This window comes from Lutra lutra, chromosome 10 (genome assembly GCF_902655055.1).
Source record: "Lutra lutra chromosome 10, mLutLut1.2, whole genome shotgun sequence".
Classification (NCBI taxonomy): domain Eukaryota; kingdom Metazoa; phylum Chordata; class Mammalia; order Carnivora; family Mustelidae; genus Lutra; species Lutra lutra.
In genome coordinates, this window is record NC_062287.1 from 67,903,082 (window position 1) to 67,929,257 (window position 26,176).

The 26,176-nt window shown below is 47.4% G+C and overlaps 1 protein-coding gene across 16 annotated transcripts in view; it reads left to right on the forward strand.

Annotated features, from left to right (window-relative positions):
• Nucleotides 1-26,176, forward strand: part of TEAD1 (TEA domain transcription factor 1) — a 262,153-nt gene that overhangs the window by 63,412 nt on the left and 172,565 nt on the right. For 13 of the 16 annotated variants that reach the window (XM_047693330.1, XM_047693334.1, XM_047693336.1 and 10 more), the window contains one exon: nucleotides 21,547-21,802. In XM_047693330.1, the coding sequence (XP_047549286.1) occupies nucleotides 21,646-21,802 (157 nt within the window). In that variant the 5' untranslated portion in view covers nucleotides 21,547-21,645. Of the gene's footprint in view, nucleotides 1-6,229; nucleotides 6,346-6,465; nucleotides 6,661-10,067; nucleotides 10,210-21,546; nucleotides 21,803-26,176 lie in introns of those variants that run through there. The other 3 variants (XM_047693324.1, XM_047693328.1, XM_047693326.1) reach the window with 3 other exon arrangements.

A 26,176-nucleotide genomic window follows, 5' to 3' on the forward strand; every position in this document is an offset into this window, starting at 1 on the left:
CCACACAAGCAGCTGTGTTTCTTAGGTTTTGCGTTTACTTTCCTTGACACTTCAGCATGACCTGTTTGGAGCGGTGAGTCACCCGAATGTAAGAATGTCCCGCGCTGGGTTTCCCTAAAGCTGAACTCCAGTCACGTCGGACGTTGTCTGCGCTCTTCAGCAGGGGTTCTGTGTCCCCCGGAGGCCGGCTGGCTTGCAGGGCTCCGGCATGGATGAGCCTGCCTTGTGCTTTTCACTCCTGCAGTTTGTTTGGTGGTTGGAGAGGGAGGAAAAAAAGGAAATGTACTTTGCTTAGAAGCAAATTCAAGAATTTGTTCTCCTCTGTGGCACACGGGCTGTGAGTAGACTTGGAGGTGTGACGAGCAAAACGGCGCTAGAACATGCAGGAAAAAGTACTGTGGTCGTACCAGCTGCCTTGAAGGATGGGAAATACACTATGCAAAGAACAAGCAATTACCGCCCCTGGCCTTCTGAGCTGACCCCTCAGGATCAATAAAGATTTAGCAGCCTTAAAGAATGTTTTCTGATTTTAGCCCAAAGAATAGGTGCCGGACAAATTAATCGAGCTGCCATTTAAACTTGACCTCAAGAGAGTTTGAAGAGGTTACCTAAGCCTTTGTCCTGCACCTGGCACCTGAGTCTCAGCCCAGGGCGTTGGGAGATGGGCATGGACTTTAACCCACGGGAGCTGCAGGTGCTGAAAATCACCTGTTTGCACATAAATCCCCCGTATCTGATAGAGGTGGTGGGGGGCCTCTGGGAATCTCTGCTAGTGGGCCCTCTTCCTTTTAGTTTTAGACTAGAATCTTTGGGTTTTCTGCGAGCCTTGACTTGTCTTCTTAATCATGCTTCACGACAACCCTGTATGTGAGCTTGGAAAATCAGAGTAGTATTCCAACCCCTCCTTTTTCCAGCAGTTAATTAACTGATTCAGTGTTTATTAAAGGTGATAAATGTTGAGCCAGGTCCTGGGGACACACTCAAATAAGATAAGGATGCTGCCTTCAGCAGGAGCTTTACATGGGGGCACAGATCTGTTGATGTGCACTTCTAAGGGTTCTCTGGGACGAGGGTATGATACTGTGGGCGCATGTGAGCAGCCTCCCCCAGACTGCACTTGGGGATCCAGGAAGGCCCCTGGAGGGAGGGGTAATCCTGCTGAAAGGGGAAGAGTCTTGGAAAGACTCATGAGACGTCTGCGTGATGTGTGCAGCGTCTGGGGTGTGAATGTTCCAGTGTCCAAAGTCGTGTTCGGGTTCCCCTGTAGGCATGTTCTTGTGACCTGATTACTTTGCTTAGAAGTCCCATTTTATCTGTCTGCCTACCTCTCTGTGTACCTACCTATTTGCCTATAATTGTAATTGTGGTAAAATGCACATAGCAAAAATTTACTGTCCTCACCATTTTTAAGTGTGCAGCTCGGACCTTAAGGACATTCACTTGTTCTGCTGCCATCATTGTTCCCCTTCTCCGTAACTGTTTTCATGGGCAGCTGAAACCCCGTGCCTGTTACGCTGTGAGGGAGCTCCGTGGAAGCCCTCGCTGAAGAGGTGGCGGTTGAATTGGCCTCTGAAGTGTGTGTGGGTGCCTTGTAGGTGGCTGTGGGGAGGAAAGACGTTTTGGATAAGACGTACCGGCAGAGCACCTACCTGGTGGGCGACTTGTCTCCACAGTCCCGGTTGGTTCTTATCGCTGTAGACTCCAGGGTTAGTTTGTGTTCAGATATTGGCTTTGCTGCCAGTCTGAGTGAGGTCGGGTTTCCTCATTTCAAAATGGGAGTCATGATAGTACTTTCCCTATAGGATTGTTACAAGGAATAGATGAATGGCCATATAAAGTGCATCTAGTGGGGCCAGGTCCAGAATCCACACTCCTTAAGTGTTCTACTGTGATTGCTGCCATAAAGGTAAGGGGGACATTAAGTCCTCGGGTTTCCCTGAAACACACGATCATCTGTGTGTCTGTGTTTGAAGCTTGTGACTAGACATAGAGAGTGGAGATGGGCTCCTTCCTGGTGGGTCCTGATGATAAAGAGGATTCAAGTATCCCCACACGTCCGACCTCTAAAGCTTTCCTTTTGCATTCATGTGCTTGAATGTCTCAAGTTGTAGCTGATAATTTTAATTTTCTTAAAAGAAATTGGAGTCCTTTCTTAAAAATTACAGAAACAATAGAACATGAAAAAAAGGTATAAGACAAAAACCTGTAATGTCACCCTCCTAAGAGAATAACTCTTTTAAAAAAACTTCAGTTGCTTTATTTCTGTAGATACGGGCATAAAACTAAATTACAGATATACACACACACACAGTTTCATGTCTACGTAATACATATAAATATATTTTTAATAATATGTCTGAATACATCTATGCATACAGTTTCATATATACTTACACATATACATACAAATGTATATTTTAAAATATATATAAATATATAATTTTGTATTTTGCTTTTTAAAATCTGGATTCTTTGAGAAGCTTTCCCTAATGTTTCAGTCTGTTCTTTTTCATTTTTTCTTATAAATGGAGACAGATTTCCTTTGCATTCACATACTGTGAATTTCTTAGTTATTCTGCTGTTCATGGTATTAGGGATGATTCTGGAATGTGTATCTTTGTGATTCGAATGTTTTTCTTCGTGGAATTCTCTTCTCAGTAGATTTCTAGGGTAAGGATTACTAAGTCCAAGGATGTAAGCCTTTGAGGCTGTTGTTAAGTATAGCCATTTGGACCTTCACCCACAGCAGCGCTGGCATATTCCTTGTGTCCTGTTCACTGCAGATGTGCCCACCGTCTTTACACGTTTACTGATGAAGAGCCCTAAAATCACAGATTCAGCTTGCTTGATTTTGTCCTTTCCCTCTTCTTGCAAGGGGCAAAGTCCCATACTTACTCTCCCGTGTGACTTGTTCATTCATCCCCTTTTCTGGTTTTGTTCTTAATACATTCTAATACAAATTTGAATTGTTTATTTACTGTAAGTATCATCTTTGTGTTGGCGAAAAGCTGAGGTGCCGGGAATTTAGAAAGAGAAGGGCCAGAACCCTTTCCCCGCGCTGCGGAAGGTAGGAGGTCTGCAGCCTCGTAGGTGTGTTCTGGGAGGGAGAAGGATACGTGCTCGCCATGTACCAGCTCTGCCGGGCTCCCTGGGACGGGTGTCTGGACTCTCCGATGGCCTTGCTTTTTAGTTGCCTTTGTTGTGAGAAAAATCGAGCCACTCTAATAGTGTGCTAGCTTTATTCCTGGGGGTCTCCTACACCTCCTGTGTTCTAAGCACCCAGGACAGAGCCGGAATACAGCAGGCAGTCTGTTTTCATCTGTCACGCATCAGAGGTCGGATTGCATCTTTCCTGACATCCTCTTCTCACTCCAGTTCCCGAGACCCTGTTACGAGATCTCTCAGCTGCTCCTTGCTTGCCTCCAATGAGGGGAGGTTCACTGTGTCACAGAAACAGACTTTGGGCTCAAGGTGAGATGGGTCTGGGTTTGAATATCTCTGTTTGACAAGTGAATAAATGACTTAATGTTTGTAAACTTCGTTTTCTTCATTATGTGAATAACAGGGATAGTAATATTACATCTCTACTTAGGATAGTTGTGATGAGGATGAGGAGAAATGGTAAAAGCAAAGTCTTGATCCTTGTACCTTACACACTAGTGTTAAGTAAATCTTAGCTGTGATTATTATCTTCAGTTACTTACTACTACAAGGTATTTCCTTATACTTTTTCCTGCTGTATTTGGTATTGGGAAGTCAAAAATAGCTCCCACAGTGACCTGAAATTTGGCATATAGTCTTCTGCAGTGGAGACCTGGATGGACATTGTCTTTGAGCTGATTCCAGTGTGGGTCACCATCCAGCAGCTTGGAGAAACACTGAGCTGGGCTGGGCTGGGCGGGGCTGTATGCATCCATCCAGGTTAGCTCCTTTTTGGTTTTCAAAGTTTGATTTACAGGCTTCTGGTGTGGTGTTTCTTTCTTCCCTTTCCTGGCTGGTTGTTCCTGCCCTGGATCCACAGTAGAAGAGAGATGAAAACGTTCAGAGGAAATGAAATTCTGTCCCACTTGCTAGTTATCTGTTCCCTTACACAGAAAATAATTCAGCTTAGCAGAGAGAGATGAGGTAGAGATGGTGCTCCCAGCAGCATAGCAATGCTCCCAGCTCCAGAAGGTTGCGTTTACCGGTGTTTGAGGTAAGCTGATGCCAGGGCAGCAGGCAAACAGGTTAGACTGTACTTGACTCTTTTACTTCCCTCTTCATTTTAGCATTTTTATATTTTTGCTTTAGTGTCCTGCGAATTATAGTTGATGACCTGAGAGTTCCTTAAAGTCTCATGTGATTTAAGCAGATAGCTTTGCTCCTTGGGGACCCACTATCATGGGTGTGATGCCCAGAGTATGGATCTTATGCTTATAATGTCCATCTTAGTCTAACCCAACTCCCTGGCCTGGAGAGAATAACTTAGTGGGAACAGCTCCCTGCTAGGCATCTTGGTAAGTGCTTCTAATTAATTATCCATTTCAGTTTAAAATATTAGGGAACTTAATGGATTTAAGAAACAGTGCTGAAGTGGTGATGATTCAGTTTTTTAACCAGTAGTCTCTGAGGAGCTGGTTGGAAGAGAGGATGAACAAAATTTTAAAAGCAAATCTTGAGTTGTAGGTTGTCCGTGAACAGGAGGGACATTTCAGACGTTTACTGAACCATACAGACATCAACCCAAGGGAAACCCCTGGAGGCCCCCGGTGTGCCAGGCACTGACCTTTACTCTGATAGGGAGGAGTCTGGGACTCCGGGAGGGGGGTGGGAGTCAAGGGGGCAGGGGAATTTAGTGGGCTTGTGCCACTGACTTCTTCAACTCGTGTGAACGAATTTCAGTATGTTGAACAACAACCGGTGTGGCCGCACCAGCGGGGAGCTGGTGGGGGCAGTGTGGATGGTGCCAGTAGCATCTGAATCGCCTTTGTTCAGAGGTGTGAGATGCGTCCTTTGCTTGTGGCATTCTCTGTCCCACTGCCCAGGGGACTTCCGTTATGCTGGCCTGATGATCATCCCCGGGATGTGCTTGGAAAGTGCCACATTAGAACTTAGGCTGGTCTATTTGGAAAACGCCAAAACACCTTCCTTTCTTTAGAAAACACTACAGTGTGACAGGCAGTCCCTGTCTTCAAGAGTCCCCAGTCTGCACCAGTGGCTTCAGTTTTTTTCTGGCCCTTGTGGACTCCAGGAGTCTGTCCTTAGGAGATGATTACAAGGATGTTTGCTGTCACTGAACGGCTGGGCAGGATGTACATGTGCACATGTGGGGAAATAGTAAAAATAGCAGGTATCCATGATGTGAAATACGATACCTCTTAAAAACCACAAATGCAAAGACTGTTTTGGGACTCTGGGTAATGCTGAATGTGAGATGTTAGAACAGAACCCCAAAACTATAGGGATTAACAATAATAAATAGTATCAGTAAGAATAATGGTATTAGTGCTAGAAAGTAATCAGAAAGCATGGTCAGCACTGCCTGTGGTTTGGTGGAGGACCGTGAGTACAGTGCCTGTCCTCCTGTGTATGTTTCTGTAGGTTCCACTCTTGTGGTCCTCTGTGGCTATGAACTTTACATTTAGAAGTGTTCTGTAGGCACAACATTCTTAAAATCCAGTTTAAGGGTTTTAAAAATGAACGTATAGGGCGCCTGGGTGGCTCAGTGGGTTAAGCCGCTGCCTTCGGCTCAGGTCATGATCTCAGGGTCCTGGGATCGAGGCCCGCATCGGGCTCTCTGCTCAGCAGGGAGCCTGCTTCCCTCTCTCTCTCTCTCTGCCTGCCTCTCTGTCTACTTGTGATCTCTCTCTGTCAAATAAATAAATAAAATCTTTAAAAAAAAAAATGTCTCTAGCTTTTAAAAAAAAAAAAAATAAATAAAAATGAACGTATAACCAGCGGCTGAGTTATGCTGAATTCAGACTTGGAGAAGCACACGCAGCGCTTGTGTCGATCGCCTGCGAAGGAAGCTGCTGACTTGGTGGGTTAAAAGTAAGAGCCGAGGTCAGCCTCCCTCAGCCCAGGAGGCGTCCCTGGCTCCTCCAGGATTCTAGAGGGTGAAGGCTCTGAGGGGCCCGCATGGGCTCAGGGAAGAGCTCTCCTTGGCTTCTCATTAATGTCCCTCCCTGAGCCACGCGCTGCTCTGCTGGCTAACCTTGTCCGAAGGTTACCCGTGGCTCGGCTAATTTTAAACCCTGTCCGCCAGCATGGTGGTGTGGCATCGAACTGCGGAGACACAGGAGCAGCTCCCTGCGAGACACAGCTGGGGAAAGATGAGCCGCGCCTCCAGGGTTTTCTCCTTCTCCCGTAAGTGACAAGGCACACTGAAAAGGCAGAGAGAGCTGGGCTAATAAGGAGAGCTTTTATGGTGTTTTTTTTTTTTTTTTTTTTTTAAGAAAAAAATCAGGATTAAAGATCTTTTAGCAGTGGCAATGCCAATTGATAATTGCACGGTGTGATGTGTCCTGTATGAACTGTGTGAATTCTGACAGCCCAAGGAGGAGCGCAAACATGGGATCCTCTCTTCCAGGAATTAGACCATTTTTAAAGACAGGATGAAACTGCTGGTAATTTCACTGTTGATGTGTGTGCTTCTCCACTTGCAGAACTCAGAGTCTGCTGGTAGGTAATAGTTTCCTTCTCTGACATTTTTATTGATGGGATCAGGAGAGGATTATTTCTTAAAAGCTAAAAGAAATGAAACGCAGAATCTGCCTGTTTGCATGTTTACCAGCTGGTCTGGTCGTCACTAAGATCATCATTTGAAAGTCCCCTGCTGCCTTCACCTTTAGGAAGTTGCAGTAGAGTCTTTTTTTTTTTTTTTTAAGAACTTTTTTTTAAAGAAGATTGCAGAGAATCTTTTTTTTTTTCTCCCCCCATTTGGGATTTCTTTCTTTCTTTTTTTCTTCTTCCTTCCTTCCTTTCCTTCCTTCCTTCTCTCTCTCTCTTTCTTTTTTTCTTCTTCCTTCCTTCCTTTCCTTTCCTTCCTTCCTTCTCTCTCTCTCTCTTTTTTTTCTTCTTCCTTCCTTCCTTTCCTTTCCCTTCCTTCCTTCCTTTTTCTTTCTTTCTTTCTAAATCTGCCTCCCTTTCAACACCTCCAGGGAATCTAACCTGCTGGGTTATCAGTGGGAAACCGAATGGGAAACCGAATCCAGTCTCGGGGTTTACCTGCCCAGCCAGAGAAGGGCATTTCTTGGAGTTAGGTCTCTACCTACCTTCTTGTTAAAACAGTTGCTAGGAGCCCATTAAAGAGGCCTGGTCTGCGGAGTGAACCCAGATGAAAGAACAGTGGCTGGAGAATCAATAACCTGTTAACTGGCTGCAGTGATTGAAGTTAACTTTGTTTGAAGTCCGCGGGCTGGGTCAGCCCACATCAAGCCGCCGGGGTTCCCGCACGAGGGTAGCACGGGAGTGACCTTTGATTTCATTTTAGGAAAAAGAAAAAAAAAATGTGTGAGTGCTTTTTATTAGCTTTTTCTTTCTTGAAGGTCTGCCTCTCCTTCAGCCGAGCTAATGAGCTCTGTCATGTTTGGATTTAGTTTGGAGAAAATTAAAGCTGAGTAATATCAGGGACTTGTTGAATGGGAATACTTGTTAAAACCTTCATTGACCCAAATCTGACTTTTATGAAATAAGCAAACTAAATAAGCAAGCTACAAAAAAAGCCAAACCAAACCAAAACAAAAAACCCCATCTTCCGCTCTGGCCTTAAAAATGATGTTTTCAAAAGCACGTTCAAAGCAGTTAAGTATAATATAAATATAAGCTACTCTGGGGGGCGGGGCACTAAATGAATGAGTTATTGTAGAATTTAAAGTATATTTCTTAAACCCCAGTTCCTCTTTGACTCAGACTCGAGTGTCTAGTTTTTTCTCCTGGGCTTCTCTTTCTGCACTTGGCTGGTTCACTGACTGTGCAGGCCCGCTGTGATTTTGTGGTAACCTGACACGTCGGCCGGCCTCCTGCTGTCCCCAGGCCCCTGGGGGAGGACTGGCTGTGAGCTGAGGAGGCTGGGGCCCATGTCTCTGGGTGGTGGTGGGGGGGGGGGGGCTGTGGCTGGGGACCAGGGCAGGGATGCCACAGACCAAGGAGTGTGTATGTCATCACTTAAGACCTCTAAGACCTCGGGTGGTGGCTCATTAGATAACAGGCCGGACCTTGAAGGGGGGCCCATAGAGTTGATGTTGAGCCTAGAGGCCAGCTAGTAAGGGTGTTTGGAGATTTGAGGAAGGTTTTCAAGCCAGTGACTTTTTAATTTTGTTCTGTGGGTTTGGCCTAGAGTGTGCCTGAGGCCGTCTTTGTGATTCCTTCGACAAGGATGAATATCTTAATATATTGTCATAAACTTGTATTAATATTTTATGTTAAACTAAATCAGACAATTATTTATGGAGCTGAGGTGGGGAAAAGGTACAGAAATGAATGGGATAGAGTCCCTGCCTTCTGAAAAACTTGCAATGTAGCAGGAAAGGCAGATACATAAGCAGTAATTAGTAATTATAGCTGTACACATTTGTTCAGCAATTATTTTGAGGACCTATAATGTGTCAGGCACAGTTCTAAGATGTGTGTGCACTCATACCCACTCATCTATAAGCGTACAGATAATGGTAAAAAATGCACGTAATTACTGCTAATAATTGAGACACCTGTAGTCATCTCGTAGTCTTTTTATTTTTTTATTTTTATTTTTATTTTTATAAAGTTTTTTTTTTTTTTAAATTTATTTGACAGACAGATCACAAGTAGGCAGAGAGGCAGGCAGAGAGAGAGGAGGAAGCAGGCTCCCCGCTGAGCAGAGAGCCTGATGCGGGGCTCGATCCCAGGACCCTGGGATCATGACCTGAGCTGAAAGCAGAGGCTTAACTCACTGAGCCACCAGGCGCCCCATCTCATAGTCTTTATAACAAGTAGCTAATATTAATTCTCATTTGCACCAAGGTGGGAGGGGTACACTGAGACATAGCTAATAAGTGGGGAACTAAAAATTCAAACTCTTTGGTATTCCAGAACCCTGGATAGCATACACACACACACACACACACACATACACATTTCATGGCTTTGCCATATAGGCTCTGCAGATTTAGGGCATAGTCCCTGAAACTGTAGGGATACCCGCGAAGGAGAACAGGTAGCAAACAGTTTTTGAAGTTCCAGCAACTTGTCTGGTGTTGAGGGATGTTCTAGGACGGCTAGGGAACTTACTGACGAGCTGGGAGACTGTTTCTTATGAGGACTCAATGGTGAGGCGTGCATGTGTGGTGTTGGAAGTTTGTTTGAGGTGCTTCGGGGACACAGAAGTGACATCTCTGGGTGGAGGAAGCTGCTCAGGCTTCCCAGAGAGAGGTTGATGGTGTTGGTCTTGAAAGGACAGATAGGTATTCGTTGGGCAGAGTGGCTGACGAGGGGAACATCTGAGCAGAGGGACCCAGGCGGCTGAAGGGTGAAGCAGGCACCCTGCTGTGTCTGGGCGCCATGGAGTGGTCACATGGTTGGAATGCAGGGGACTGGACAGGCGTCTGAGAACAGGCTGCAATTAGGTGGTCAAGGCCATGGGTGCCCCTGGCAGGCAGTTGGGTCCTGTAGTGGGTGGGGATCTGCTGGAAGATTTTAAGGAGCAGATGATAAAAGTCATAATCGCATTTTAGGAAAACTCTTCTGGCCAAAGAAGAGCACAAGAGAGACTTGCCAAAAATACCTCTCCTGGGGACTCTGATTCACACTTTTAGCATCAGAGCTGGGATACTTTCAAGAGGCCACCCATGTCACCCAGCCTCCATCCAGAGCTGGGAACTGGGCAGGACTTGGTTGTGGGGTTTGGTGGTGGTATGGGGACACCGGCAACTGCCCAGCTCTGAGAAGGGTAGAGGGTGCCACTTGGGAGTAGAGTCCTTGGGGGTGGAGGGGCATGGAGAGGCATGGGAGGGCATGTGGCTGAGGGATGGGGGGGTCAAGTGGACATTCTCGGGATTGAGTTGCATCAGAAGGGCTGGGTGGAGCCTGGGTGCTGCTCCAGCCAGGTTCCCTGAGTAGCAGAATCTCTCCAAGGGCACTATGTGAATTGGGTCTCCACACCCAGGACCTCGGAAATCCTTTTTGGTTTTCCATGAATGCTTTCAGGGAAGGATCCTCAGTGCAGAGAAGCGGCTTTGAAGATGTCACTGCCAAGTATGTCTAGTGTGCTTTTGGGGTTGTTTGGTTCCTTTTGGGCCTGTTTGGCCTTCAAGTTGAATCCTACACGTAGAGTCAAGTCAGTAGGACTAATGGGGAATCAACACCAGGAAAATCCACAAAGGGAGAGCCCAGGCAAGAGCGAGCACATTGGTGGGATTCCACAGGGGGAATTGGCATGGATTCCAGTTGGATGAGTGAGAGATGGATTGAAGGTTTGGCCTTCCTTGTTTTTCTCCTAGGGTTATCAGATTGTGTTGGAGACCCCTCTGAAGAGGCTCCCCGTGTGTGTGTGTGTGTGTGTGTGTTGGGGAGCTGCGGAAATGTCGATGGAATCAAGTTGTGGCCTTTTGCCTTTCTTTCTTGATACTGGGACTCTTTGCTGGTGCGGTGGGAGGGCGAGGGAGCAGTCTGGTGGTCTGCCCTCCTCCGGAGCACTCTGGGGCCTGCCAAAGTGAAGGCACAGGGAGAGGCCTGATTCCTGAAGTGGGTGCCTCAGCCTTCCCGAAAGTTCTTCTCTTTGCGTAGGGGTCTTGCCCCACTGTGTGCCTCCCAAGTGTTTGTGGCCTGCTTAGAGCTGGTGCTGTGCACATAGTAGGTGCTCATGTGTTTGTTTGTTTATTTATTTGGGCAGGAATGGCTTATTGTCTAAAGGGGGAAACAATACTCTCTTACCCTGGCCAGTTCCTAGCCAAAGTGCCGAGATGCATGCTCTCCCCGAAGTTGAACTGGGTATAAATTTGGAGGAGCGGGCTGGGGGCTAGGGTGAGAGGCTCTCATTGGTCTCTGAATTTGCATCCCTCCCAATGGAGGACCTGTTTTGCAACTGCTCTGTGGCTGTGTCTTCATTAAATGGCAGGTTGCGTTTCTCATTTGAAGAGTCGGAACTCCATGACAGCCATAACACTGGAAACCAGTGGATATTCGGGAACAAGCAGGGTCTGTTTTGGGTCAGCTTACACACTTGGACGTGTTGCTGTCGGCCTGGGTTCGCTCGTGGGCAGTTCATAGACTTCTGTGTCTCCGTGAGAGCACAGGGGTCCAGTCCCCGTGCTGGGTTGGGGCTGACTGTGCCATCAGCATGCAGCCATCTTTGGGGACCAGGGGAATAAGGGTGGGTGCTTGAGGTCAAAGGTCAATGAACAGTAATTGAGGAGCTGAGCGACAGGGCGCTGAGTGGAGTTCTTCCGGTGGCTTTGGCCTGTGTAAGAAAGCAGCCCATCTATACCGTCTCTAAAACCTGTCTATGAAGTTGGAATGCTTAGGGTCCTGTCCTGTTGTCATGTGTGACTTTATCTAGAGGACTGCTCTGGCCTTGGACCATGCTGAAAGAGCTTCTGATGAAAACATTCTGATTTCAGATTTATAAAATTATCTGTCCTTTATCCTTCCTGCCCCCAGATAGTTGCACACACACCTTCAGGAGCTGTGGGCACGCTCCGTGCGTTGCTGGTGTGTGCGTGTTGGCCACGGTGTGAAACAGCCCCGGGCTATTGTCGTGGCGTGGGGTGGCATGGCCCGTGTGATCTGTCTCCCCGCCGGAATGCTGCTCCTTGAGGGCAGGGAGGACAACATACTTATTTCTCCCCATTTCTCTAGTGCCTAGCACATGGTGGCGGACATGGGAGTGGATGATTAGAAAACAGAAATGGTTTCCCTCTTTTTTTTTTTTTTTAAGATTTTATTTATTTATTTGACAGAGAGAGAGATCACAAGTTGGCAGAGAGACAGGCAGAGAGAGAGGAAGAAGCGAGAGAGATCACAAGTAGGCAAAGGGACAGGTAGAGAGAGTGGAGGAAGCAGGCTCCCTGCAAAGCAGAGAGCCTGATGTGGGGCTCCATCCCAGGACCCTGAGATCATGACCTGAGCAGAAGACAGAGGTTTAACCCACTGAGCCATCCAGGTGCCCCAGTTTCCCTCTTTTGTTTCAGAATAAATTTAAGGCAGCTTGCAAGGCTGTAAAATAGCATAAATTAAAAGTAGGAAACCTCAGGAGAGAAGAAGGGGATGGAGGTGGAGGTAGGGATCTAACGTGGATTTGGGAATAAAGCCAAACTTGCTGAAAATAACCTCCTTGCTTTCTCCGCGGGGCCTGACAGTGTGGCTCAGAGCACTTGGTGGCCAGTGAGTAAAGCCAGGGCCTAGTCAGTTGACCACAGATTAAAAAAAAAACAAAAAGCAAAAAACGAAAACACATACGGTGTCTTGTAATCGAACTTTCTTTGGGATCTTTGTAAAGAGCACTCTGAAATGTGACAAAGGCCATTTTCAATGTCCTGGAGTTAATCCGGTGACTAATTCATGGGATGTTTCCTTGTATGCCGATGGCATCGTTTAAAAGCATAATTCAGAAAAAGTGAATTATTGAGGGCCCTGGAATAAACTTTTTCTCTAAGGTTATTGTGGAATCAGAAGGGTTAGTTATAGCCGCTGTTCTGTGATGCTCACTTTCATCCAGTCTCCTGATAGCACCCTGCCACTGTCCGAGGTCCTAGAGGGCTCAGGGGCTCCATTTCTGCTTCCAGGGAGGTTTAAGATCATGTTTTGGGGGTGGAGATACTCATGTGTGATTTGCGATGAGGATCTGTATGCTTGGATGCCTTAAAAATGGCCAGACCCAAAAAAGTGCTATCCTGATGTTTGGTGGTTGAGAGGCTGGAAAGGAACAAAATGCAGTGTGATAAATTATGTCCTTGGTTACCCCAAGGTGACAGGAAAGAGTAGTTTTTTTTTCCTCTGGACACATTGGAGCCTAGATTTTGGTGGTGGTTCTTCTTTTCCTCCACTTTTTTTTTTTAAGATTTTATTTATTTTCTTTTCTTTTCCTCCACTTTTTTTTTTTTTTTTTTAAGATTTTATTTATTTACTTCGGGGGAGAGAGAGGGAGTGCTAGAGGAGTGGGGGGAGGCAGAGGGAGATGGAGAGGGAATCTCAGGCAGGCTCCCTCCTCTCATGACCCCGAGCTCACGACTGAGCTGAAATCAGGAGTCAGGTGCCGAACCGTCTGAGCCACTCAGGTCCCCTGATTGTGGATCTTCTAATGCCAGTGCCGACGACATTCATGTGGGTCTGTTGGATCTAAAGACAGCATTTGAATGCCAGTGTTCCCAGTCAGAGAACTGGAGCAGAGCTTGGACTTCCCAGTTCAGCACTTTCAAATGCCAGCTTGCTTCAGTTGCCCTTGTTGATTGACTGATAACCCAGTCTGAAGTGAGCTGTAGATTTACCTATTGCTTCTGTCCCCTGCATGCTGTGTCAATAGTCCAGCGTAGATGCAGGCATGGCCAGTGTGAGGGAAGCACCCCAAGTCATAGGAGCTAGAGAAGGTGGCTTGGGACCATTTCTGTGTGTGGACTAGGGAGGGCTGTTCCTGATGCCATAGAATCCGACCTCCAGATCAGCCAGAGGAACTGCATCTGGGCAGCTCCGCTGTTGGGACTCGGTGTCAGCCCTGAACTAACATATCATTAAGTTAGCTGGCAGCAAGCTTTGTAACAGAGTGAGTCCCCATGGCCTTTTGTAAGAAGGGTGACACCCCAGTCATGACCTACAGACTTGCCACCCATACAGCACTCTGTATGACGCTCCTCTGTAGGCACTCTTCCTCTGCAGGGGGTTGAGGCAGACCCTTTTGAAATGTTTGTCGTAGGGTTTGGCCAGGTGTAGTGTTTGTATTTATCTGTTGTGTCGGTATCTTTGAAAGTACAAACTCTCTACTCTTGGTTTTTAAATTTGTGCTCATTGTCAGCTACAATGAGAAGGCATCACGATAATCTGACGGTGAACCTCACTGACTAAGAAAGTAACATTATCCATGACTTAGTGATTAAGGAGTATTCTTTTCATGGTGTTTGTTTTCTTTGTTTTGAATAAGCATTATGATTGGGGAGTCTACCTTAAATATATGTTCACTCTACAGACCTGCTAGAATTGAGGGGGGTTAGTTTTGGGCTTTTCTTTGACTGTTATCCTAGGAAAGATCCTGCAGGTTTTCCATTTGAGCCGCCTGACAGCTACTTACGCCAACTCTTGTGGCATTTCTTTTTCTCTTAGAGCTGGAAAGAAACTTCTCTTTCTGGCTTTGAAATGTGTTCAGTGGTCTGCCTCCTGGGGGTATGTGACCCAGGCTGCAGGTCATGCCATCCAGTTCAGGCTTCTTGGATGAGTGCACTGTCTGGATATCTATCAGTCTTCGCTTGGGAATGGTCAGATTGGATAGCCTGCCTGGACCTGAGTCTGTGGCCTAGGTCTTTTGCAAGTGTTTTCCGATGAAAGAGAGCAGTGATTACTTTGACTTGTGGTGATGGTGGCAGAAAGAAGAGGCAGAAATTTCTGTTCTGAGTGGCTAACAGATTCCTTAAGGGGGTCGGGAAGGTGATTCCCCTCAAGGCTGGTAATACAGAGCTGCTTAGCATGAAATCAGTCAGAGCCTTTCTTGAACTGTCACCTGGGCAAGTACTTAGTGCTGATGAAGCAGGAGTATTCATCAGGGAATCTCAGGAGGGTAATGCCAAAGTCCTCTCACGGGGTGCTCAGCATCCGGGTCTTGGTGACGAGGTGTTGGCTTGTTGATGGATCCTGTTGATATGGAAGTGATTTTGGAAAATGAGAAGGAGTAATTATGCACTCCTTCCTGCTGAAATTAGAACCTGTTGGCAGTTGGAATTTATGACACCAAGGCTCACTGACTGCTACCAGCTTGATGGCAGACGTGGCCTCAGTTCTCAGTGTTGGCATTCCCTGAACATTCTGCGCTGACAGTGCCTTACATTCTGCAGTCCCATTTCTCTGGAGGCTGCCTCTCAAATCCAGGCGGTTGGTCCTGTATTTCCCAGGCCGGTCGTAGGCAGGTTTGGCTAGTGTCTGAAATAATAGGGAACTAGTAACTTGTCCCACTTTACATATGCAAAAGCGATGAACCATCATTAGTGCCTGACATTCCTCCCAACTACCCGGGGAGGTGAGTCAGTATCATCACTATTCATTAGGAATTAATTAGACTGTGCTTGAGGGTGTCAGTTGTAGACTGAGCTGAACGTTCAGCGCTGCCTACATTCTCTCCCTTTGAAATCCAGCCTCCACCTCACTCTCTAGTGAGAGTGTATTTGAGTCTGCTGATCCATGGATGGTGCATTCTAGCTGACAAAATGACTCCTGGATTCAAATTTTGGTTAGTATCTGACTTTGGCAACTTATTTAGGTCTTTACCTCATAAGGTAGAAAAAATACCCAGTGGGAGTTGTGCGATGATTAAAGATGCTTTCCGTGAGAGCTTCCAGCTTTATGCTGGAAACATGGTTTATTTGGAGAAGGTTGAATCTGGATTTGATGTACTAGTTCACTTTGGAAGTAAAGCATCGTTTCCCTAGTCTTTTTATTGGAGGGCAGCTTTTTTCTTATAAGAAAAGTTTGGCTTTCACTAAAATCAGAGTGACCTTAGAGCTAACATCAAATGTGTGATTGAGTCGTCTACTACATATATCATTTCGACCATGTGATTGTTTCTTTAAATGGCTCGTGCTGTTGCTATGTCCACATTCTTCTGAGCTTGCAGAAATCTTTCTTAGCTTTCCGTTTAGTGTCGTGACCTATGTTGCCTTATTCGTTCACCTGCTCCCTCAGATTTGCTTTGTTACCATTTTTCCCCTCTTCACATTTCTTCCTTGGCCACCACTTTGGTTTCTGGCCTTCACACGCTCACCACTTTGCTTCCCTTATAGCCTGTGTATAGCTTTTCTTATAGCTGTCATCTTCTGATTCTGTTTTCTCTAGGGGCCACAAGAAAAAAGAAAGAAGGTAAAATATTGTATCTCAAAAATTACCATTCCACTCAAAATAATGTATGTTTGTCGAAGCAGAAACTTAGCTCCTAGAGTGCCCAAACCATGTTTATGTCTTTTTCTTTTAAAGATTTATTTGAGAGAGAGAGAGAGAGCGCGTGAGCATGTGTGCGTGACACATGGGGTGGGGAAGAGCAGAGGGGGAGGGAGAGAGAGGAGAGGGAATCTCCAGCAGACTCCTGGCCGAGTGAGGAGCCTGACACAGGGCTCAATGCTGTGACCCCCAGATCATGACCCGAACTGAAAGCAAGAGTTGACTTGATTAGCCGACTGAGCCACCTAGGCACCCCCATAATTGTGTCTTTAACACAGAAAGACCGTTGGTTGTAATTGTGATTACTAAATTAAAAAATTGGATTAGATAGCCAACTCTTGGTTATCCAAACTCTGCCAGGCTTAAGTCTGTCTGCTTACATCTTCCTAATTTGGTAATCTTCTTTGGTAATCTTCTCATTAGAACCTTGACCAGAGGCAGGGTGAGGGATGGGAAAGGGGCTGAAACTCTTGCCCTTCTCATGGGAAGCTTGGGTGGTAAGTTCGCGTGCACTGATGTCAGAGAACGTTCATGTCATCTAGTTGTTGGTTTGTTCTTTCTTTCACCGAATATGGTTCCAGGGACTCTGCCAGCACTGGGGATGCTGTGGTCCTTGCCCTCAATGAAATTGGGGTACAGATGGGGTGCAGTAACAAATCACCTTACTAAGCTTTATTGTAGGTAGAGTGTATGGGAAAACAAGGTGACGATGAATGACTTAGTTGGCCTCCTTCAGTGTTAATGATGGAAACTGAGGCACGTGGGGGTCTATAAGTGCTGTGTGGTCCTGGGCTACTCAGGTAGAGACAGAGTCATAATGCCTAATCCAGCCCTTTTCTGAATGTCTCATAGACTGTTGAGACATTGGCTAAAAGAATCTGTATGGATTTTTTGTGACCCTCATGTTCAGTGGCGTTTCATTAATCATGAGGTTAGTTAAAGCTCACCCTTTTATTTAAGAGCTCTTAAATCACCTATAAGTGGGTGAGATGCTTACATTATGAGAGACCCACAGGAATTAAGTTGAAGGGAGAAGCAGATTCCTGTGCCCTGTGTCACACCCCTTGTGCGTATGTCCCTTGCATGGAGTTGGTGTCAGAAGCACCTACGTTGGACTGTCTTGGCCCCTTCTTCCCCCAGACTTTTATATCCGAGTGTGTATTGGACAAATACACATATGTCATTTCACTGTAATCATGTCACCTCTCTTCAGGTGTCAGTGGGTAATTGTGCAAGAGTGATCCATTTAGGGAGTCTAGCTGTTAGGGCAGTTAGGAATGCTTGGGTCACTGGTAACATTTCTTTCTGGAATTTATTATAGTGTAGCAAAGGAGGATTTTAGGGAAAAAATGAGCCTTTGGAAAAGTGTTAATGATGGAAACGGAGGCACCCAGGGACTAATGGTACACAGTATATCTCGCTGAATCTCTGCAGCAGTCCTGTGAGGGGAGAGTCCCTCTACCCCTTAGTGACTTTCCTGTGTTGGAATCGAATTGAATTTATCTCCCTCTGTAAGTTAAAACCTGAGCTTCTGTGAGATTCCCTAATTTAGCCTGGGTGTCAAGGCTAGCGAGTGAGCTGGGTTTGGAAGCCAAGTCAAGTTGAGTCTTGACACCACATGCTATGTCCACTCCCCAATACTCTGTTTCTTCTTCATCCACTGCATCAAGTGTAAGTTGGCTCCCTTGCTCAAAGGATGTATGAGGAGGTACGGACCTTAGCTCTGCAGGCACGGATGTTCTGTGCCCGCCTCGTTCAGTTAGCCCTTATTATTGGTAACAAACAGGTGCTTGTTGCTCTCTACGTTCTGAAGCCTGGTAGATTGGTTGGTAGTTTACCCATTATACATGTGTTTAGGATCTTGCTAATGTGTGGCCGATACTCTGAGAGTCACTGGGTACGTGTTTCCAGGATGAGGTGGATTTTGAACTGGGCTGAAAGGGACCAGAGGGATAGAATGAACCAGAACGGTTATTTTGGTATCCAGTATGGGGAGCATTTCTCAGCTAGCCCCAGTCTTGTGATCGGAAACTCTCTGCCCATACAGGGCCTCATCTTACAATTGGGTTGTAAAACCGAGGGCCTGTGTGACTCTGAGGATTATGTGTGTGGCAGCGTCTGGGGCTCTGTGCTGGCCCTTGTCCAGAGTTGGTAATTTCATCCTGCTGGGCTCCAGCTGACCAGCCTGCAAGAGCCTGGACGCAGAGTTCTCCCCTTTGCAGGAAATGAATAAAAACATGAGCATGTTTAGAACAGTGCCTATACTTAACTGAGATGGATGGATCCAGCGGCGCCTGGGTGGCTCAGTCGGTTGGGCGTCTGCCTTCAGATCAGGTCATGATTTCAGAGTCTCGGGATTAAGCCTTGCATCGGCCTCCCAGCTTAGCAGAGATCCTGCTTCTCCCTCTGCCCCTCACCCTGCTTGTGCTCTCTCTCTCTCTCTCTCTCTCTCACACACACACACACACACACATACACACACTCACCCTCTCTCAAATAAATAAAATCTTTAAAAAAATAAAAAGGATGAATCAGTTAGTGCTCACTAGTGCTGCATTACCTACCCAAGGACTAGTGATTTTTAGCTGTACAGTAACTCGAAAGGGTTGTTCGCAGGACACTGTCTTTAAGGCACTGCACCCCTTGTGGAAGTTCAGCTAGCTGGACATTTTTCCGTATGCTGAGTCAGAATCTTTTCTGGAACTTCTCTAGAATGGGTTTACACCCTCCCCCGTGACAACTCTCAGTGGTTGTTCAATGTCTGGGGACACTAAGCTTGACAGTTAATGATTCAGAAAGATCTTACTAGCTTTGAGTCAAGGCCTAAGGGTAAAAGTAATGGAATTTAATGGGAATAAATATAAACTCGTGTTTTTAGCTCCTAAGACAGTTGCACAAGAGAGGAATTTCAGGAACAACACTTAGGAGCTTGGAGGTTTTATGGATCCTGGGTCCCTCTCTGAGTGTCCTTTATGGAGGGTTGTGGACAAAACTGGGATGCATTTATGAGCTCTGGGCAGAGAAACGATGTGAATTCTGTCTAGTCTGGATCACAATCCAGGGCTGTTCCTGTCATACCTGAATGGATGTGTGGGGGTTGGATTTGCTCCCACAAGGGATGGATAGACTTTCAAGGGATGGATAGTTGGAAGTTTACCGGGTCGTGGGTGTTAGCCTTCTAGACAGAAGGATTAAAGCATGCCGGTACGAGGGAAATGGTGCTGGGGAGGTAGCGGGTTCCTTGCCACTGGTCATGTTCCAGCGTAGACCGTATGACCAACTGATGGGAGAGGAAGAAGGCATGTCAAGCATAGGGTCAGGGGTTGCTGGTGTGTTTTGGCCTGGGGACTGAGGATCTTCCTTCCATGGGAGTGTTCTTATGCAAATAGAGATCCCACCGTTCCTCAGCTGGCCTTCATTGTCCAGGACTGTGTCCCTCTGCTGTTGTGGTTGCATGCTGGGCACATCACTGTTCATCCTACAGTGTGGCTCCCCGCAGTGAGTTCATACTGCTGAGAGCCTCCCAGAGCTCAGGGACAGGCCTGGGCTTCCGTGGGGGCCATTTGTTTTGTTTTGTTCTGTATTTGGGTCAGGTAGAGAGGCAGAAGGTGGATTACCCACTGCCTCAAAGCATTTGCTCATCCTCTCATATTTTCTCCAAGAAACTGCTTTGGAGGCGGAACAGACTGTAGGGTAGAATGGTACAGTTCAACTTGAATTTTTAGGAGGCTCCTAAATCCGCCCCCCCTCCCCGCCCTCCCAGTAATAATTTGAGAACTGAAAAGACCCACACTGGAGGCTTGGTGGAGTTCATGGGCAGGTCAATCACAAAACCCTTTCTTGTGGCATAATTGATACCTCTCAACGTTTGGCAGTTTGTAGAGTCCTGTGTTAATGTACATGTGTTGGTAAGGAGTAGTAAATATTTTGCTGACACGTTCTTTGAATGATGGATCCGTGGCAACATTTAAAAGGCAGACAACTCGAAGGTTCCTTTTATCCAGGTGCTGCTAGATCCAAAAAGCTGTCAGGGTACGAAGCCAAAAGCACCCACTAGTTACACCATTAATTGTGTAATGTTCTCGGCCCCCGAGTTTCCGCAGCTGGGATCCGTTGATAGATGCAGCTGGGGGAGTGCAGGTGGGAGGGAGGCAGTTGGGACACAGAAGGAGAGAAGACGGGTTGCTTGCTCTCCGGTGACTGTTCTGGAGCCGAGAGAAGTCCCTGGTGCCCGGCGGGGCCTCTGGCGTCTGCTTCCCTCCCTCCTACCCACCTCTGTTGTAATGTTGTGTGGACTTGAGGCAGGGAAGCAGGCTAGGACGGTGGTTACACTACACTCTCCCACTCAAGCCCGGAGCCTCCCCGTCTTCGATCCATCCCCAGGAGCATTTCTTCTCCCTTTTTGGGGAAGCCTTTGAATTAGTGACCTGATGCTTTTTCAACAAAGGAATATTGATATGTTAGTGTGCAGACTGCAGGGGGTACTGGATTAGATCAGTTTCATGTTGGTGTTTGTGCTGGTGTTTGTGCCGGCTTGACATTTGTTGGGAAAGCTTATCCCATTATGGCCATAGGTTACATGCATAATTTAAGGGGAATAAATCTTTGAGAAAAATTTCTCTCGGTTCTGTAATCTTCAGGGCTACAGAAAAAGAAATGAAAGACTCCCTACGGTTTTCATGTGATCAGAAATTCCAAGTTAGGCTCCTGGACGGAGTGCCCTGTGTAGGCCTAGAACATTTCTGCTGGTGCGCCGGCCACTTGTCGTCGGTTGCCTGGAAGGCAGAAATGGGGGCAACTGGGTCCCAGCTTCAAGGTTACAGTCTAGAAGTGGAGAGTGGCCGAGTGAAGTGAGCGTGTAGAAGAGGACCCCTGTTGCAGAATGCTGTCTGGTAGCAGGTACAGGGGACCTGGTGTTGCTGTTTCAGTGGAACGAGTATTTGTGACAACAGAATAATCCCATCCTTCCTGCAGCCTGCCGCCATCTTGCATTTCGGTGATCTCATTGACAAATATTGGACCATTTGACATTTTCAAGTTACTGTGCCCATTGCCACGGCGAGGCAGACATCTTTTGTTTTGCTTCCTTTTCTTTGAAACAACGGTTTTGCTGTGGACATGGGATTAACATGGGATTATCCTTGCACAAAGTGCTCCTGGTAGCTTGTAGGCATCTGGTCAGCATTTCTGCGGGATTCACGGTGAACTTGCAACTCCAGGGGGGCCCCATTCTCACGCCTGTGGAGATGATCCAGTTTCTGCCTGCCGTTGCATTTCTGTATGCGTGGTTGATGCGGTACGTGAAGAACAAAAGCCACTTGGCTCCCCAAACCCTGTATTCTCCTCTAGGAGCTCTTGTCCAAGCAAAGCTGGAGCCGGAAGAGTAGGTACTGGAACGAGGAAGAGCGGTGTTGTTGGTCATTACCTCCTCCTTACCCTATCTTTTCATTTCTGTCTTAGGTTTATTTTCTTGAAAAGGCTCCAGGCTTCGGCTTGGAAAATCCAACCGCCAAAATTGAGCCCAGCAGCTGGAGCGGCAGTGAGAGCCCTGCCGAAAACATGGAAAGAATGAGCGACTCTGCGGATAAGCCAATCGACAACGACGCAGAAGGGGTCTGGAGCCCCGACATCGAGCAGAGCTTTCAGGAAGCCTTGGCTATCTACCCACCCTGCGGGAGGAGGAAAATCATCTTATCGGACGAAGGCAAGATGTATGGTAAGCGGTCCGCAATGTTCCTTTGTGATCCTATGATGTGCTTTTGTGATAAGGAATGGTGGCAGCTAGCCTTCTACTGAGATCCATTCATTGTACTGGGTGGAATGATCTTTGTAGAATTTCAGTTGGCCATCCAAGGGACTGAATCTCAACCAACCGGAAGAGTCAACAAAGGACCATCGGGAAATCATTCTCTGAGGTTTTCTTTTTCTTCTACACACTCAACAGCATGACAGCAAAGCTCTCAGGGTCCAGGTAGGGATTTAGTTGCAGTGGCATATGCGGACCCATTCTTCAGAGCACATGCCCCATCTCAGTAGCTCCTGGTCACTCGTGCCATGTGGAAATGGGGCCTGTGTTGACAAATCTCTTCATTTTCTCCTCACTCCCAGGAAGAGCTAGCAATACAGATATTTATATATGAAATCACTCATTTTTAAAAGCCAGCACTTTTGCTTTTTAAATACAGCCCTATGTCAGCCAGATGAGACGCGTGCATAGCTTGATCAGACCTCCAGACTCCCATTTTACTGCCTCGTTGCCTGTCTATAGTCAAGGGGCCAGCCAAGTGGTTCACCCCCAGTCGCTCTCACCAGCCTCCCCTTCTATGAGGGCATGCCTGGCAGAGTGCTCTAGCGGGAACTTCGGGAGTGCCCCAGAAGATAGGACTGGTCAGCTGAATGGCTCAGGGTGCCCATAAGCAAGTAGCAGTCCCCGGCCTGGCGCCTGTGTCCTGGGTTTGAATGTTCCCCGCTCCTCCCCTGAACTCTTCCAGCTGCAGACCTGTACTGTTCTGGCTGCCTCCTTTGGGGAGCAGATGGCAGGTGGTTGCTCGTACGTTCTGCTTGTCTAATGGGGCACGTTGAGCCGACAGAGTTTGCCCCATAGCTGAGTCTAAAGAGATGCAAACAAATAACCAAAACTCAAAGAGGACAGGCTCAGCAACCTTCCCGAGGTTGTTAACTTATCCTGAAAGTGATTTATCTCTAAATAATTTGGAAAGCTTTTCCGTAATCGGGTGTTGTACCTTTAACACCGCACCTCCTCTCTCTGGGGCCGGAGTGGGGCTGCTGCTCAGGCTAGCACACACAGCCCAGGAGCGAGGAGTGAGCAGATGGTGGTACAGCTGCTCCCAGCTGTGTCTCCCCCCCCCCCCCGCCCCCCCTTTTCCAGCGTGGATGACGTAATGGAAACAAGGGAAATGCTGCTTTCCATGGCATTGAGTCTGCGGCCTGTGAGTGTCACATACTTGTGGGGGAGAGAGCCCTGGCCTTCGTTTGTTTTAGGCTCCCGTGTGATCTTCTGGAGCCAGAGAAGCTTCTTCGTGTCCGTGGGTGACATGGACTCAGGGTGACCATGTCTGCTCCTATGGGCAGAAAGTTAAAGGGCCTCTGGTCGTGTGTGTGTGTGTGTGTGTCTTTGTTGGGCTGCCCTTCCCCAGCCTGGTTATTAGCCTGCGAGGTCTTAACCTTTGTATCTAAAGAGGCACCCGTGCCCTCGCCACCGCCACAGGTGCCCCCCCCCCCCTCATTTTAAGGGCAGAGGAAAGTACTTTAATTTCTGAGCCTTCTTTGGGGCCGACTTCACTCCTGCTTGCGAAGCTTAAGGCCGCTCTACCTGGTACAGCTCCCATTTGTTTGCCCAGCAGTTGTGGTCTAAAATACCAGCCTGGAGGCGCCTTTGTGGCTCAGTGGGTTAAAGCCTCTGCCTTCAGCTCAGGTCATGATCCCAGGGTCCTGGGATCGAGCCCCACATCGGGTTCTCTGCTCAGCAGGGAGCCTGCTTCCTCCTCTCTCTCTGCCTGCTTCTTTGCCTACTTGTGATCTCTGTCGAATAAGTAAATAGATAAATATTTAAAAAAAAAAGAAAACTTTAAATTAAAAAAAATAATAATAAAATAAAATAAAATACCGGCCTGTGTCGGACACCCCCATCAGGGGTAACTCCTGCCCCTCGTTTCTCACGTCAGGAATCCTGGAAAGGCACTTTCACTGGAGGAAGGAGGTTTCGCGCTGAGAACGGGATTCAGAGCAAAAGTTAATTTTTGTCGACTCCTGCTTGGTTTTCTTCTCTGTTGATTTCCACAGCCGTGGTGGGCTTAGCCCGTCTGCCTGTAACATCATCCCAGAAGTAGCTTTTTTTGTGGAAATAAGTGTGTAAGGGCTCTTGTTGGTCATTAGGTGTCAGGGACACTAGGCTAAATATGGGAAGATCACTGAGAAGCTCGGGATTTGAGCCCTTTACCCACGGTGGACCGTCTTACCCTTGGCCTGCATCTCCTTTTTCTCCCCTGAAGAAAGAGTCAGGTAGTTAACGTCCATGGGTCCTCAGGACCCGTGCGTTTTGGGATGCTGGGATTTTGTGACTTGTACCTCAACAAGAGTGATGAGTGTGTTGACTGACGCAGTGCTGGCTGTGGGACCATGTCTTGAATGCCCCTGGCAGTCCGGTTCTGAGTGCTTCCTGAGAGCACTTGTTCTTAATAGATGAATTCTTTTTCTCCCTTAAATCAGCATTCCATTGACTTAGGGTGTTAATGACCAACCTGATTGTAAATGGGGTGGTCTTCAGAGCAAGCAGTGTTAGGAGTTACAGCTGCAGGGTCATGGGTCCAGATTGGGGGTGTGGGTGTGCAGTAAATGGATTTGCTGTAGTGCCCTTGAGGCCGTGCCATCTCCAAGCAGCTGCCTTGGGGAGGAATGCTGCCCTCAGCATTGGCCCCCATGGAGTCCTGTCTCATTGACCCCATGGAGGAGTTGTGCTGCTTCTGCTGATTCGGAAGGGAGACATGGTGTTTTGCAGGGATTCGGGAGCTGAAGACTAGGCCCTTGGGAGGACTGCCTAGATGCCGGGAGCTGCTGATGACCTGTCTGTGACCGTGGTTGGGGGGAGAAGTTTGTCTTGGGAGCCCCCATGGGGAAGCCCCCGCTTCTTGGGGCCTGAGTCAGTGAGCAGTGTGGAGCGAGAGCTTCTGTTCCCTGGCTTCCGGCCGGCTCCCCAGCTTGCCATCCACGAACCAGGACGCAAACCAGACCAGGAGCTGGTTTCCTGAGGTCCGACGAGCATACTTTTTCTTCTCAGCATTTTGAAAGTGAAAACACGGAAAGCATTTTAGATTCCATAGGGTAAAATCAAAATAATTTAATGCTTTTTAGTGAAATCCCAAGCATTTTTGGCTGAAGGGGGGTAGTTCGGGGTTTCCGATATTTCTGAGCATTTGTAGAGTGCGTTGTGATGTCACGAATCCTGAGCCAGTTGAGAAGCAAGGTCAGGTGCCCCGCTGATTTATTTTGGTAATGACGTTTTCTCTGTGCTTGGCGGTAGGGCAGATGCAGTCCTATAGAGAGGAAGAAATGGGAAGCTGTCTTTATGAGGAGGTCTGGGCCATTGGAAGAGAGGCTTAACTCTCTCTCTGCTCCTTGGGTGCATGGGGACACTGAGCCTTGACATGGTTGGCCTCTGTGTGGACAGACTGCTTCTGCCCGGGGCCCTTCTCTGTGGGCAGCTATCCTGAGGGATAGTTAGGAGAGTGAGTGAGACTTCTCTGTTCCTGAGGGCGTGCAAGCTCATGCTCTCTCTCTCTCTCTCTCTCTGTGCTTTCCTTTCCTTTTTCCTATTTTTACATAGCTGTGTGTCTTTTTCTGATAGGTAGTTGGAGACGAGATAGCAGGAGGACAGGAGGGGAGAAAAGTTTTTGATCAGCAAACTTGCTGGAGATTGAATTTCATAGGAAGAGGCCATTAGTTTAAAACAAAAGCCATGAACCGCGGGGATACCCAGATGCATTTTTCTCTTGCAGCTGAAAATTCTGGTCTGGCAGTGTGGTCAGGTATCGCCCACAATCACACCAGGGCAGGGATAAGAGCAAACATTCCCTGACCGATGACTTTAGAGACAGAAAAATGTAGCACTTAAAATTTTGGGCTTTGGAATTGTTAGGAGGCGTGGCCCTGCCACTTCTAGATTCCAGACTTGGGGCAAGTTGCTTTTTGTCCTCGTGCCTCTGTTTCCCACCACTGCAAGAGGGATTTAAGTAGATCCTACTTCTTGGGATTGTTGTAAGAGTTAAATAAAGTCACTGTGCTCTGGGATTCCCCCTACCACATTTGGACAGTGTCGGGCTTCGGGTGTAAGTTGTGAAAAGTGTTTCTGAACTGGAAGCAGAAAGTGCTCTTGGCCGTGACCTGGGCTACAGGCTTTACTAGGATTTCCATCCACTTCTCCCAACAACTTTTTTTTTTTCCCCCAACAACATTTTGAGGCGGGTATTCTCATCCTCGCCGTGTAGATGAGGATGCCCGTGAGCTCAGAGTATAAATGGAGGAGCTGGAAGGGTTCAGATCCGGGTCAGTCTGGCCCTCTAACCTGGGCTCT